Below are 15,808 nucleotides of genomic sequence, written 5' to 3'. Positions count from 1 at the left end.
TCGCACAGCCGCTGGACGCGATGCACACTGTGGTTGTGAACCTGAAACTTCCACGAAAGCAAGTGTAGACATCCGACTATTTCAGCACACCCAATGCTTGACACGCTGTTTATAGGCCTAATTAAACGTTCTATTTCTCACACCTAATTGCCAAGAATGTAAATTTTTCATTTTAAGTGGCAAATTCGATTTCGGAGCTACAAGGGTATGTTCGGCAGCGTTTTGTTTTTTTGACACCAGTCGAGATATAGTGACGATTGGTTATGACGATCAGATTTTTATTTTTTCTGGATAATATAAGTGGACTGCACTGTGATACATCATTACACACTGATATCGGTGAGAATCATTTTAGATTTATTTTTTACACCTGTGTTTGTTATATTGAGGTTAAACTGTATAATAATATTCGGTAATCCGGTCAATTTCTCACCTGTGACTGCCTCCATATGTGCTTTGAGTTCACTGGCCTCGTCCTGCGCTGCGCTCAGGGCCAGTTCTGCTTGGTGCAGTCGACGACGCTGCCAGTTGGCCAGGTCCTGCTGGCGCTGCCGAGCTGCCTGGGCCACCTGTGCCCGGTGGGAGGCCCGCTCACGGGCAAGCCGCTTGCGCGCCTCCATGAGCTTCCCCTGCAGCTGGGAGGCCTGGGCTCGGGCAGCGCGCGCCTCAGACTCGGGCACCAACACCTGTAACGTAAATGGTGCACCACACTAGTTTCGTGTGCAAAGAGGGCAAATCACTCGTCCTCTGGCTTTTCCTATGTCCACAGGGAGAGGTGCCTGACCTTGGCACCATAGTTTCGTGCAAAAATTGCTAGAGGGAAATGTGAAACTAGTGTGTATGGGAGCTGCAAGCGGATTAAACCAACATGGAAATGGTTAGTGCATGGATTTCCCTAAACTTTGTCCTTCTGGCTTCAAACAACTCAAGTATGAGAACCTTCCACGACAATGATCGCACCCAACCTTCCGGACAACCATGCGGACGTACATTGTTTCCTTGTCGCCTCGTAGTGGGACATTTTTGATCTCGATGACTGGCTACTGGGTCAAACGTTAGTCGTGAAACATCACATACACACAGGCAATGCCAGCCCAACTCACTGACAGCCCTATCGCGCCTCCCTTTTTGAGCGCCAAGTGATACAGAAGGAAGTCGACAAGATGCTTTGACAAGTGACAAGAGTGGCCAATTGTAAGAATACGCTGATTGCTTGTGGCGCCATCCACTAGACCCACCGGAGTTTCCCAACAGCTACAAGTATACCTGCATGCTGTCACTTACTGGGCTTCAGACCATCGAAAATGAGCAACGCCGTGACCCCTACTTGGAAGACGTAATTCTCTGGCTGACTTCTGAGACACTTTCCCCGTCCCTGTGCATGTTTCTCATGCAGGATGGTATCTTGCACCGTTACAACATGCGCCATGATGGTCCTGAACTACTTTGGCTATTCCCACACACGTGTCCAACGGTCCTTGCATAGCTACGCAATGTTCCTACCGCAAGTCACCTCAGAGCCATGTACGACCGTATCGGCATCGCTTCGTTTGGCCGGGTATTTACTCTTCCGTCTGCCATTACGTCGCTGCTTATGAACAATGCGAGCACCAAAAGAAACCAGCAGTGCTCCCAGCAGGCTACCTTCAGCCCCTTGACGTACTATCAGAGCTGTTCTTTAGGTTTGGTCTTGACATTCTTGGCTCTTTCTCCCTACCTGCCTGTGGAAATAAGTGGATAACCATCACTACCGACCGCATAACCCGGTAGGCGATCATTCGGGCTCTCCCAACAAGCTGTGTAACCGATGTCGCCGACTTCGTCCTTGAACACATACAGTCGAATCGCGATAACTCAAACTCGAAGGGGCGCAAGAATTCGTTCTAATTAAGAAGAGTTGGAATTAAAAGGTCTTGTTCTTGAAGCATTCGTGCACCATAGCATGATGCACGAACAGTGCGATTCGTGGAACATTGCGGCACGCAAGGACACAGCGAGTGAGGACCACGAAACTGCCCACAACGGCCAACACTCGTTTTTCGATAATGGCGGAAAACGAAACTTTAGGGAGCAGGCTAAGCTGGTGCCAGGCTGGTGCGAAGATACGCTCATGCGAAGACCGTCAAAGCTGAAGGAGTTATGAGGGAGGTGAGAGGGAGGGCGATGAGAGCGTAGTTGCATGGAAGGGTGGGAGGGAAGCAGATTTGCTTTCTACCAGCTTGATGGATGGCGCTAATTACCTCTCCCACCGAAGCAGCGGAGTTGTCGGGGCTGGACTGGGCCTCCATCGCTGCTGCCCTCTGCAAGCTCGCATGCTTTTTCCTTCGTCTGCCGACAGATTGGTGTTGTGTTAACGTTCTTTATCCTGCGTTCTTAATGCCAGTCGCGTCTTATCAAGATGACGAAGTCATTGCCACTGATCATAATCATGTTGGTGTGCTCCATCCTCTTGCCGTGTCGCCGCGGATTCATGGATTTCCTGAACCAACATAGCACAATCAGTGACCTGAAATCGAAGTCCATAACGCTATCCGAAGATCAAGTGCTACCGCCTGAGAACTCTTGTAGTTGTCATGCCAGAAGTGCGCTCGAAGATCAAGTCAGCATGCTGCATCACTCTAGGATCGTCATTTTCATCGGCAATTAAACACTTGCAGACGTAGGAGTCATTGAGGGTGACAAACGTCTACTGCTCGGCCCTAAAATTTGTGGCGCAAAGGGATTGCTCGACTGCATGGAGGAAAAGCGAAAGTGATGCTGACCAACTTCAGCCAGGAGTTCAAGCACGTCAACAAGGGCACGACGATCGCATACCTCGGGGAAATTGTGGACAGCAGCAATGCACTTGTCCTCTCCAATTCTGTTGCGTCTTCCTCAAAAACCATAGTTCCCGAATCAGTCTACGACATAGATCCAAGTCTCCCCATTGGTAAGCGGCAACAGCTCGTAAGTCTTCTCTAACGACGCTGACTGCTTTTCGATATCGAGGATTCAACACCAGTTGCACAGCATCGTATAATAACTTAAGAATCTACTCGACCACTCTGCCAGAGCCCTTACAGAATTTCACTGCAAGGACGAGGAGCTGTAAGGCAACAAGCTGACAAAATGCTGCGCAACGACATTATCCAGTTGTTGTAAAGCCCGCGGGCGTCTCCTGTGGTCTTAGTGAAGAAGGATGGAACCCTGCACTTTTGCGTCACTTATTGCCGCTTGAAAAAAAGTCATGAAAAGGACGTATACTTGCATTAGGATCATAGATAGACCATGCATTAGACAGGCTCTGCACTGCTGAGTACTTTTCGTCGATGGATCTCAATACTGGTTGCTGCAGGCCAACCAGAACGACGACTCCAACTGGAAGCCGCATCTTTTCAACATGCCTGATATTGCCACGAAGGCACCAAATCGCCAAATTGGTTCCGAAACCCTAGATCTAGGAATAAATCCTAGATCCCAGAAGTGGGAATGATGCACTATAACTTTGCAAGTGTAGCAGGGAATCACAACACCCACCTGTGGCTGATCTGCAGACTGTGAGCGGTTCAGTTGCCACCATTCCTTGGTGAGCTTGTGAACCTCGCTTGCGAGATCTGCATTGGTGCGTGTTGCGATCTCCAGGTGCTCCTGTAGGACAGCGTTGAGGCGCACGAGCTCACGGCATCTGTGCACGATAAGGTGTTGTGCCCAACACATCTGTCAACACAGTGACAATTGAAAAATGTCCTTGTTTTGTGCAATCTATGGCTTTTTTAGTACATATGCCCACTGTCAATCTATGGCCCATTTGTCCTTTTCTCTGGTGAAACAACACTTTAGTGCTTTTATTAGCACAAAAATCTCCTGAAGCATTGTGTTGACTAATATCTTGCAAATTATCATTTCTAAAGGAAACAATTTACAGCAGAACCACCACCAAGGTGGTGTTTTCACTTTCCGAATTTCTTCAGATTTATCGGACATCTACAACATAAGTTGCCACAGGATGTCCCATGACATCTGTTTCTGGAAAGGAGCAAAGAGAGGTTTTCAACATGACGGTTTCTCGTGAAAGCCAATAACTCATGATTTCTAACAATGAGTCAGAGTCGAGAAATACAGGATGCAAGAATGGATGATAAACTGAACTATTTGTCTCAAATATGTTAGCCACTCAGCCAGAGTCAGCCCATTCACAACTAAGAGAGCGATTCCAGTGTTGTGTCCGAGGCCCTGCGGAAATTAATTTTTGGTAGTTATTTTATTCCTTTAACTATCTTCCTCGCTCTATTAAGTGCTTGTTATATAATTCACTTTTTCTCAGCCATTTAATTTATTGTTGTTCGGACTTCTGACACAAATATCAACAGGCTGCACATACTGCAAAAGAAGGCTCTTCGCGCTATTTGCAATAAACCATACGATTTCCCTTCAACCTATTTATTTCATAAACTTAACACACCGAAAGTACAGGCCCTTTTAAAGTATCGTTTAGCGCTTGCGTATAAAAATGAACAGAAAAAGAACGTAAACTACATTACTTTTATGGCTAACTTAAAACTACACGACACTCCATATAGCACAAGAAAGCCAGAGTATTGGCACGTACCAAAATCGCGCACAAACTATGGATCACAAATGCTGTGCTCCAGGCTACCTCGGTTATTAAACGATCTTATTGTTAATAAAATTGATATTGCAACTTGTTCTCCTCCTGATATTCTTGATTTTTTCTCTCATATGTGAGTTGTACAATGCCTATGTGCTTTTGAAGTGCAGTGAGATATCGTGTTTTTGCTTGCTTGCTCACATCTTGCTTTTGTTGTATATTTTTTCCTCGCCTGATTTGCGATGCGTATGCATGATATGTTGTAATGCTTGAATATGTAAGTACTTGGGAAAACTGAATTTCCGCTCTGCTGCTCCCTTATTTTCTTTTTGTATTAAGGGTATTTGGAGCTGGTAAAGCTGCTACGAGCAGCTTTTTTCCCCACTTTACCCCCGCAAAGCTGTATTTAGTTTTGTGGAAATAAAGCATACATACACACATGTAAAGATCTTTCTGGAGCATGCCAGCACCGGGCAAGAGCTGTCACTTTTTGACATGTTCCACACTGTCATTCATTTCACACTGTCATCTGACCACAAAATGCTACAATGGTTAGTCAAATTAAATATAATGCAGCGATGAGCAGGCTACTGCCAATCTGAAAAGAGCTGGTGTCGGCAGCAGTGACTAGAGCTAAGTTACCACTTGTGGCAATGTGCAAAATCCTGCAGCCGTGTTTCTCCCTGCACCTTGTCTGACCCGCGCAAGACGTGTCGCACAAAAAATGGAAGTCAACTAAGAGCGTACAAGCTGAGACTATTTCTCTTGCCAGCCTTTCTCTCTCACTACCTTCACTTGTCACATTACCCTCAGCTTGGGCACGGCTGAGAGCATCAGGTAGGCCAACCTAAATGCATGGGATGGCTTTCTTAAGGTACTTAACACATCCTCTGTAGAAGCTCTAAAAGCAGAGATGAAAGCGGCCAAGAGAGTTTTGGAGTAGCTCTGGGAGCAGCAAATTTGGCACATTGGAGCAGGTTTAGAGCAGGAATTACTCATTTTGGTGCAGAAGATATGCTCTTGGAGCATGCTAGGTTTGGCATAACAGGAGTGCAACTTAGCAGAACACTACTAGGTTACGGCGAATTAGTTCTTAGGAAGCCCAAAAAGTAGAAGATATTTCCATAATGGAAAAAAAATTTCATACACCCGACAAAGGAAACCCATATACGCTCTCTGAAACCACTATTAGTTACATACCAGACGTGCAAACTCAATGTGGCCAAGGAAAAAAAATAACCAAGGGACTTACGCGAACAGGACACATTGTATGTTGAGAGGCTTTTTTAATGCTGGTCAGGAGTTTGTTAGTGCACGAACTAATATTTGAGATTATGTAGCTAACATGAATTTGAGTTAACTCACCTTGTGGATAAGGATATTGAATCTCTCATAGTTATTTCGCATACTTCCAACATCCACCACATCTCGTCAATTAGCCAAGTTGATAAAGTTAGCTAATTAGACATATTCGTGCACAATGAACAAGAAATACTGACCGACAACCATAAACAGCACACATCAACATACAGTTAACTCCGCTCGCATAGTGACCTCAGTAATTTTTTTAATTCTTGGCCATATTCAGTTAGCATAGCAGTGAACCACAGAATAAATAAGAAAGAAAAGAAAACAACTGTACATTGAATCAAATATTACAAAATTTATCAAAAACGTTTAGAGTTACAAATTTTGTCCAGAAAACATAAGAAAACCAGGTGCTGCACATGCTGAAGGGCCTCCTAGCGTTGCATAACAAGAATGTAGGAGGCTATCAGTAACTTAGGTACATATAAATCAAGATATACAGTAGTCTACTCTTGTTAAAGAGAACTCTAAATTAGTGTGAGCACAGATTACAGCTCAGGTTTAGTATATGACGGTCTAGAAAGCTTTTGTAGCAACAGAATGTCTGTTGAATAAAACCAAGCGCTTTTTTGGCTATGAAGGTAAGGAATTGGCGACGCTCATTTCAATAGCGGACCTGTGTTACACGGCAATCTTTACTTCCACAGAAGGTGTTGCTTTGCAGTCTTTTCCAACATACAGAAGGGCTTTCCCATCTTCACGGAGGGTGGGTTATTGTGAGGTCAATCTGTGCGACAGACAAAAGCGCGGATCGCGTATCACATGACTCGACCAGAGCTACGCAGGCAGCCGCCATTTATGCTTTGCAAGTCAACTGCAGTCGGCGTCGACAGTAAAGAGCAGATGGCTTTTCATGGTTGAGTTTAGCATCATTTGCCACCTGTTAAAGTTCTGAAATCGGGAGGGTCGTAGCATTCTTCTATTCGATTTCACATTCGTAAAATCAAAGGTAAGATATTTCATTAAGGAATCCAATTATTCAAGCACTCACTATTCCATTCAGTGATACGAAAAAAAACAGCACACTATGACAATTGCCAATAAGTCTAGATAATACCTGTTTAGATCAAGTAAAGTGTCAAGTATCTAGGGAACACTTTTGAATATAACATAAATTGAGGGGCTCGCATTAGCAATATCTGCAATAAAGTGGCCTATGTGTATGACATTTTGTTACGGACATGTGAATCCTTCTCTACATACATTTTACGCTCACTCTACCTTGCTTTTGCTCACATGCACCTAGTCTACGTACCGTACTCAATCGTGTGAGCCACATATTCTATCTCCTCTAAAACCGCTTGGACAAATACAAAAATGTGCAGTAAGAGTTATCGTTATCCAAGGTAACAGATCATAGTGTACCTCTTTTTAAATAACTTGGGATATTGCCACTAAGTGTACACACATATACAAGGTCATCAAAGTCATTGATCATGTGTTGGCTAAGAACAAACCATTTCCATTAAGCATATTTACATTCCCTTCACGAAATATTACAGCCTCCACTAATACAGCCAAACACCTTTATAACAAAGTACTTGATGCCTCCAAAATCAATTACACATGCCACTTTGTTGTGAAGGTCGTACACTATACAGCTCACAGTACAACCGGGACAGAATTATGCCTTTGTTATACAGGTCATTTCGCTGTAGAGGCATTCGTTGCAGAGGCATTCGACTGTGATCCCTTCAACTCGTCGGCTTGTAAAAATGTGTACAGAAAGGTTATTGTAATTAAACAAGGCCCTAGCTGGAAATCGTATTCCAAATAATGTTAAAACTAATCACTTTTTACCAGCACTATGCGAAAAACTATTGCGAGTTATAAGATTCTTGTGTATTTGTTATATTTATCAAATTTGTGTGCCCCAATGTTATGCTGCTGCAAACGACAAATATGTATTTTGTTAAATGGCCTCGCCACTAGCCGCCATGGCTATGGGTCCAACAATGTTTTTTTGTATAATTCGTGAACTCAAGCATATCAAAAACAGAACTATGAGCTTTGCTTTAATTTTCCTATGCCTAAAGAAACTTTCAATGGCTTCAAACTCCCCATAACATGTAGAGTACCTTGGGCATTACAGTGTTAAACAAAGCATGATGATGATTGAAGTTTATTGAGGAAAGGGCATCTAAGGCCAGAGATGCACCAGGACATGCCTTTTGGTTTAGCAAAAGTGCAAGTTTAGACTGACCTAAAATAAAGGCTGCATTGAGCCCTACACGCACGATAGATCTTCAGATATTAGGGCGTCAATTCTAGCATAATTAGCACTAAAATAAATATAAGGCCTTAAATGCATTGGCTACAGGCACACATGTTAAATTATTCTGGATTGTCCGAGTCCCTTGCTGTACAATTCTTGTTTACGCAAGAAGTGCGAGAGCTCAGACATACTTCTGCATCAGAATGTACGTCACCTGTGGCACAATCTGATCGTTAGGATGGAATGACATGATGTCTAGAAAGTTAACTTGAGCAAGATAATTAAGCACTTTTTTGAAGTTAAAAAGTGCATCCTCTGATAAGAACATCGAGGGTATATGACGTGAATAGAGTTCCCTAAAACAAGTCACTCACACTCTGAAGTTCAGGACATTGAACGAGGACATGCAGCATAGTTAGGTTCTCACCGCAGCATGTGCACGTTGGTGGGTCAGTTGCAGTCAAGAGGTATTTGTGTGTGACATAAGTGTCCTATTCCGAGTCGTGCCAGGGTGACTTCGGTTTGTCTATCAAGCTTCAGTGGGAAACATTTGGTTAACTGCAGTTTAAGCAGTTGCAGCTTATTTTCAACTTCCTTGTCCCATTCAGCTTGCCAATGATTACGGAGCACCTTTCGTACCGCAGGTTTCAAGTCTACACCAGGTAAACAGCTTACATCAATTGTATCGCGATGAGCCACTTGTCCAGCATTTTTGTCCGCCATTTCATTGCCTGCGATACCAGAGTGCCCTGGCACCCCGCATACATCAAGAACAAAAATAATTAAATTATGGGGTTTTACGTGCCAAAACCACTTTCTGATTATGAGGCACGCCGTAGTGGAGGACTCCGGAAATTTAGACTACCTGGGGTTCTTTAACGTGCACCTAAATCTAAGTACACGGGTGTTTTCGCATTTCGCCCCCATCGAAATGCGGCCGCCGTGGCCGGGATTCGATCCCGCGATACATCAAGAACAAGGTTTTGTTTATACATTATGTGAATGTGTAACGAGTTGGTTTAATACAGGGTTTTGGCTTGCTTTGCCACTTGGCAGGGCTGTGACAACGCTTAAGGAATCTGTATATTATAGGCTTTAGTATCTTGTGCTATACTATGTACTCAACAGTGATCCAAATACCGTACGCTGCCGCTGTAAAGGTGCTGCTATGGTTATGCAAGGTTTTAGAGCAAAGTTTGGGCCATGGGCTGCACATGATACTGAAGTTGCAGTCTTGCAAACATTAGTGAAAAATTCCATAGATCGATACTTGTCTTCGAGGGCCAAAAAATGTTTCTGGACGAGGGCACTTGGACAACTCTTTTTGTTAAGCTCTTTAAAGGACAAGTCACAGGTAACTGTACATTGCTCCGAAGGTGGGATGGGTTCAGCATAGTCGATTTCCTGCAGATTTGAGAAAACTACTCAGACTTTTTCCACAGCATATTTTACTAGTAATGGTAATGGCGGGACATGTGAAGGCCTGTTTAAGTACAACTGATTTGTGGACTGATCACTTATGAGTGCTTTACATGGATGTTTTAGCGACATGGTGCTTATTGCATAGGTGACTCCAGGATATGTACGCTGATAATCCAGTGGCCACTGATCCGACTCTGGAGGGACTTTGGACAGGGCTTGTACGAAAGGTACGAAGTGCTAGGCGGATACCTAAGTGAGAGAGGATCGAGTAGCTTAAGTGGGGTCTTTGAAGCTGACTGGTAAACAATGCATCCACAGTCTATGCGCCTGACAACACAAGGTTTTTACAAAAATATAGGAGGCAATACCTATCTGTTCCCCACAACTGCTGAGACAAAATCTTCAAAAGGTTCATAGCTTTAAGACACCTTATCTTCAACTACTTTATATGCTGCATGAAGTTTAGCTTAGTATAGAAAATTACACCAAGAAATTTTTGTTCTTTTCCATTTACCAAGCTTCTCCCATTCATCGTAATGCAAGGGTCAGGACATATCCCTCTTCGTCTGGAAAACAGCACACAGGTACTCTTTTCTGCACTCAATCTAAACCAGTTTTAGTTAGCCCGATTCGCGAGCCGACTGACGCTTAACTGTATCTCGCGTTCACATATGGACACTTTGCAACATTTTAAGCGGATTTGGATGGCCTCCACATAGTTGAACATAAAGCCTTTCGTTTCTTTAGCAGAAAATGTGTGTTCTAATGTGTGGTTACTCATAATTACCGCACACGCATGTTTACAGACTGCTAGGCTGGCAACAATTCGCAAGGACCAGTAGACCAATCAAACCCAGATACATGCATTGATGACTCGGTGGCTAAGGCATTCTGTTACAGAGCACTAGGTTCTGGAGTCGAATGCCGCACTCCAACCAGGATGGAATGCAAAAGATCTGATGTATCATGCTTTGAGAGCAGTTTAATTAAACGAGATGTTCAAGGTGAATACATATCCTCCCACTACGGTATATCTTATGGCCCCTGTGTTGCTCTGGGATGTTCAGCCCCACCAATCAAATCAAACCAATACCTCTGCCGCTCTGCCTCCAGGGCTGCCAGAGCTGAAGGTAGATCAGCCGGCTGCTGCTGCTCCGGCTCATCTTGAGACACCTGCAATGCCAAAATCACGTTGTCACCGTGCCACAGTAGATCATAGCATTAACCATGCCTTACGGAGAGGACCAGAACATCAACGCTTAATTTCAATCTGCCATTAACCCTTTATGAACAAGTGTAGCCTAAAGACAACACAAAAGAAAATTTTTTATTGCCAAATTTCAGTTTTAAGCTCCGACACGGGGTAGCTAGTGTGACTTATGGCTGAGCATGCTACGAAGTTTTGACGAGAGACTGGTAAAAGATTAAAAAAGAGACGGGAAAAATTCACTGATGATTATGATAGTTCGTAATGCAAAATTTGTGTGCAGCTCTATACATGTTTTCATTTCACGGTATATTGACTTGCATGGACAATCTATAGAGCGGCACACTGCAAATGGGGTGAAGTGTGGCGTGCCTGCCTTGCTAATCATGAGAGGCAGTGTGTGGGTGACACGTGGGTGCGTTTCATAGCAGCCGCTGCACACAAGCCTCTTCTTATGCAGTGCTTTCTTTCCATATATGGTATCAGTGGACACACTTGCCGCACGCGATCGGTGAACAGACGACGGCGCACTGCTCTGGTGCCATCTCGTAGTGGTCACCGCCACAAAGCCCGTCTTGCGCAGCACTAAGCTTTTCTCACGCTTCCACCATACCCTCCCTCTCCACTGTTCTCACACTCTTTGCTATTGCTGTCTTTCATCTCCCGCTCCGCGTTCGCTCTTTCATCTTTCGCTGTGCTCGTTCGCTCGGTTACGCGGAGTGACACTGCCAGCGACGCTAAAGGCAGGAACAGGTGTCCAAGAGCTGCACTCCATTACGGTGTACGCTCGTTAGAAAGGACCTGCGTAGAACAGACTCTTGGATAAAACAGGCCAAATTTCAGCCTGACTGTTATTCCTATTTTATTAATGCAACGAAGTTTGCTTTTAAGGAAGCGCGCTACAAAGGACTACTGGCTACAGTGGACGAAATTACCAGCGATGTCAATATCGGGTGCATAAAATAGAATTTCGCCGTGTTGACACAGGCTGCCAACTGACTTGCAAGGGTCAGCCGATCGCAACTCAGTCTTGTGCCCGAGGGAGGGAGGAAATCGGGGCAGAAGCGCACAGTCTTTCACATGCAAGACATGGGGGGGGGGGGGGGGGGGTATACTCCGATGGCTGCTGTTAATGCAACCGCGCAGGCTCCGTATCTTGAAAGCGATGCGAGATGCGAACAAAGCGCGCACCCACGCGGGCCTCGTCTTCAAAGCGATATGCGATGTGGACAAAGTGCACGCAGTGCCAGTACGTTCGCATGTACTGTGCTTTTGATGTTTCGTTCGCAGTGAAGCAAGAGACATTGTGAAAGTCGATTCAATCGCTGCTGCTGCAGCGCTTATCTTTCTTAATATGGAAGCACAATCGATGCTTCGCCTTGCGAGCGAAATTGCGACTATCTTCGTTTTTTTACTTTTGATGTTCGTCACTTTCTGCAATAACATAGACATCGCGATAAAAACTTCTGATTGAGGCGTCTTGGATACTACGGACTTCGGATAAAACAGACGTCTTTTGTCGGATTATCGGGGTCCATTGTAACGAGCGTCGACTGCTATTCAAATTTCAAATACAGTTTAATTTCTGTACCTAAGGCACATGTCGCAAGAAAACTAAACTAGTTGTAAGCTCACACGGCACTCTGTCTGCCCTCTTGTTTCTTCTTTCACCAATCTTTTGTCAAAACTTGGCAGCATGCTCAGCCATTCAGCTTCAAGTATGAAGTTTACGGCTATATGTCTTCAGCCGACACTGAATAACTAGCTGCAAGCACCATTTGTTGAATTAAAACAGAAACAAAGCACAAAAAAGAAAGGTTTGGTGCAAGACTTGCTTTTTTCTCAAGCGCAGTCAGAGGAGAAAGGCCAATGCAAAAACAAATCACAGCTACAGTATTATAACACAGGTAACGCGAAGCAACTACAGTGTTGTACCTCTGCTTCACGTCCAACACGACTGTGTACAAATTCTGCATAAAGCCATACATGACTTGATGTCAAGCTTACTTCCAGTGTTCTCGCTGGTTTTGCTCGCTACTTATTACTGAACAAGATTGTGCAAAATATTTATTGTATTCAATTAATATCCTTATTCGGTGAATTTTGTACAGCTCGAAGAAAAATAAATATTTCCTTTGGGCATTTTTGTGCATAGTGCTTAAGAGGTAAGGTGTCTTACCTCTTACCTCTTCTTTGAAGTTTCACATAAGAATTCTCAAAAATTGTGCGAGAAGTTGTTTTGCTTTAAAACACATTTTGGCTAGCACACATTCAAATTCTCACCTGTTGCCTGCAGGGGCACTGGGCCAAAGCACTCGCAAAGAGGTTGCATGTTTGACTAGGCATCTGCACACAAGAGAAAGGGACATGAAACTTGTTAGCCATGTTTGCCACTTTTATTGTGATAGCAATTATATGGACACTCCGAGTGCATTTCTGCCGTCAGCGTCTCCGTGAGACGCCGTATAAAGTCCACGGGCGATAACACCGTCAACGCGTACCCTACGCTGTATGAGCGCGTGAAAGCGTGCGAGGGGAGCCGATGATCGCGGCTCAATCTCACCCGCGCGAAAAATCCGAAGAGAAAGCATGCAGTCTTCATTCTAGTACGACACACCCAACGTTGTGAGGTCAGGGGGAGGGGAGGGACGGGCACAGCGTTCTCTCTGGCTGCAACTGCGCGTGTCGCGGCTGTGCGTGGTCGTGCGGCCGTATCTTGAGAGCATGGAGGAAGGAAAATAGACAGCTTTAGTTTAGGGGACGCAAGCGGCTTGCGTACGCAACTAGGAGCGACGGCACTGCGCATGCGCAGACAGTCCTGCGCGTGCGCAGTACCGCGGCCCCTAGTTCTTGCGTAGGCAAGCCGCTTGCGTCCCCTAATCTAAAACTCACTAATATTCCTCCATGCTCGAGAGCGATCTGCATTGGGCCTTAAGCAGGCTGGCGGATGTTTTGTTAAATTTGGCACGATGTAATCGTTTCAATATCTCGCTTCTGTGGTAGAGGTCCTGTGTTCTGATAAAGCTGTAGGGCAATTTTAATAATGTTTCCTTGATAGTTTCTTACACAGTACTTTGTGGGAAATGCATTCACAAAGTCGCAGAGCTGCCCTGAAGCCAGAAGGATGAAGTTTAGGCAAATCTATGTACTTCCTATAACTTCCATGCTGCTTGAAGTGCCCCGATTGCAGCCCCCATAGAGACTAGCGCCAGAGTTCCCTCTAGCAATTATTGTATGAAACTATGGCAGCGTGTCCTCCCATTGCGGCTCGTTATGTCTCGCAAGAAGTATAGCCCCGTTCGTATACCTTATTGTATTACCATATGTGCAGCAGGCTTTCGCCTTTTTGTGCATTACAAGAGTAACACTTACCTGCCGAACGTTCTGGTTTTTGTTTGTTTTATGTGTGACGTGGCTTTGATTCACACGAGATACTTCTCCGCTATCGAGAAAGGGCTTCACATATAACCTTGGCTTTGTTTTTAGAGAAGCGTCGGCGTAACTGCACAAACACACTCGTGCCCCTGCTCGCGTGTTCGTTGTCATCTTCCACAGCAGGCTCCGATGCCGCTCATCATGCCAGCATTTCCATACTGCCCTCGCGCTAATGCCACTGCTTGCCGTTACATCTCAACAGCACGAAGGATGTTATTTGAATGTTTGCGACGTGTCAAACCCCGGCACCTCCTAACCAGACGTCAGCGCGATGTGGACAACTAAAAGCACTCACCCCACCATTACCTAAAAAAAAACCGGAGAAAAGGATATACGGGAGGGAACAACGACAAGAAATGTATAGGCGCAGTTAATTACACTAGTAAAATCACCACTTATCCAGCCGTCAAGACAGCATGTAAAGTGGCTGTTGTAGTCTTCCACAAAAAGACCTCAGCCGCCCTTTCCCTGGCCGACTGAGCAAAGACGAAAAACAACAGGTTAACCGGCTGTTGCAGGATTCCATAAAAGGCCCTCAGCCCACCCTTCACCTTGCAGACTGAGTGAAGAATGGGTTGGGCGACGATAAATGTAACCCCCTCCCCTCTTTAATGCCTTTGACCGTGAGGGCAATAATAAATAAATGAAATAAAGAGAAGTTATCGAGAATTTCTGTAAAATCAGGTTTATTAAGCTCTAGACTAATGGAAGTTTGTCCACTTTATATGGCCATGAAATACACTATAGGAGATTGCAAAATCTGCTTTTGGTGTAGAGCTAATGAGTTGTGAACTTTTGACCTTCAATGTGAACAAAATTTTCAAGTTTTAAAAACAATTTGGAAAAAGTTTGACACTATTGCTCCCAATAAACAGTGGAATTTAGCTTCTCATCTCATATAAATGAGCTAGACAGTTGTGCAATGAGTGCATTTCTTCACAAGCTTTTCAATAGGCCAAGTGGAATTGACCCTTGAGTTAAAGTGTCCTCCTAATATCGCAGCTTAACTCTGATTACCGTGCCTATATATTTTAATCAATTTTATTGACAGTTTCTTTACACGCTGTTATATATTTCTGTTGAAATTCTACTAGCATCATGCACCTCTGAAACGGCAACTGAACTTCAAGTATTTGTCAGATCTCACAATTTCTGGCAGACTTAACGACAACAAATCTTCACAATTTTGTTGTGATGTGACGGACGAAAATTGGAAACATGGAACCAGATGCACGTCTTATAAATTTCTTTTTTTTTGCCATCAATAAATAAACTAAATATAGCGAATTATTATTCTCATTCATTTTCTTTGAGGTGCTTCTTTGAAGTTTCACATAAGAATTCTCAAAAATTGTACGAGAAATTATTACTACTATACATCCATTCAATACCCCAGTGACCAGGGTATAATTTTATGTATAGCTGTATACGTTGCGACTACTACATCTTGAAGTATAATGTTAAAGCATAAAACCATCAATATTTAGAGCACAATTTTTGCAGTACCGAAAGACTTAAAGGGACACTACCAAGAGAAAGTTGAATCAAGATTATTTGACTGCATATTCGACGT

At 44.2% G+C, this 15,808-nt stretch overlaps 1 protein-coding gene across 1 annotated transcript; it reads right to left on the bottom strand.

Annotated features, from left to right (window-relative positions):
* Positions 1-269: 269 nt before the first annotated feature.
* Positions 270-13,156, bottom strand: LOC129382850 (uncharacterized). Its single transcript, XM_055067065.2, has 4 exons — positions 13,084-13,156; positions 10,687-10,766; positions 3,517-3,664; positions 270-686 (listed from the first exon to the last, which is right to left on the bottom strand). Exons 1-4 carry the CDS (start codon positions 13,144-13,146, stop codon positions 324-326), a joined length of 654 nt encoding a protein of 217 aa, XP_054923040.2. The 5' UTR covers positions 13,147-13,156; the 3' UTR covers positions 270-323.
* Positions 13,157-15,808: the final 2,652 nt, after the last annotated feature.

The sequence above is a fragment of the Dermacentor andersoni genome, chromosome 3 (assembly GCF_023375885.2).
Source record: "Dermacentor andersoni chromosome 3, qqDerAnde1_hic_scaffold, whole genome shotgun sequence".
NCBI classification, from domain to species: domain Eukaryota; kingdom Metazoa; phylum Arthropoda; class Arachnida; order Ixodida; family Ixodidae; genus Dermacentor; species Dermacentor andersoni.
This window is presented reverse-complemented; position numbering and strand designations above follow the sequence as displayed.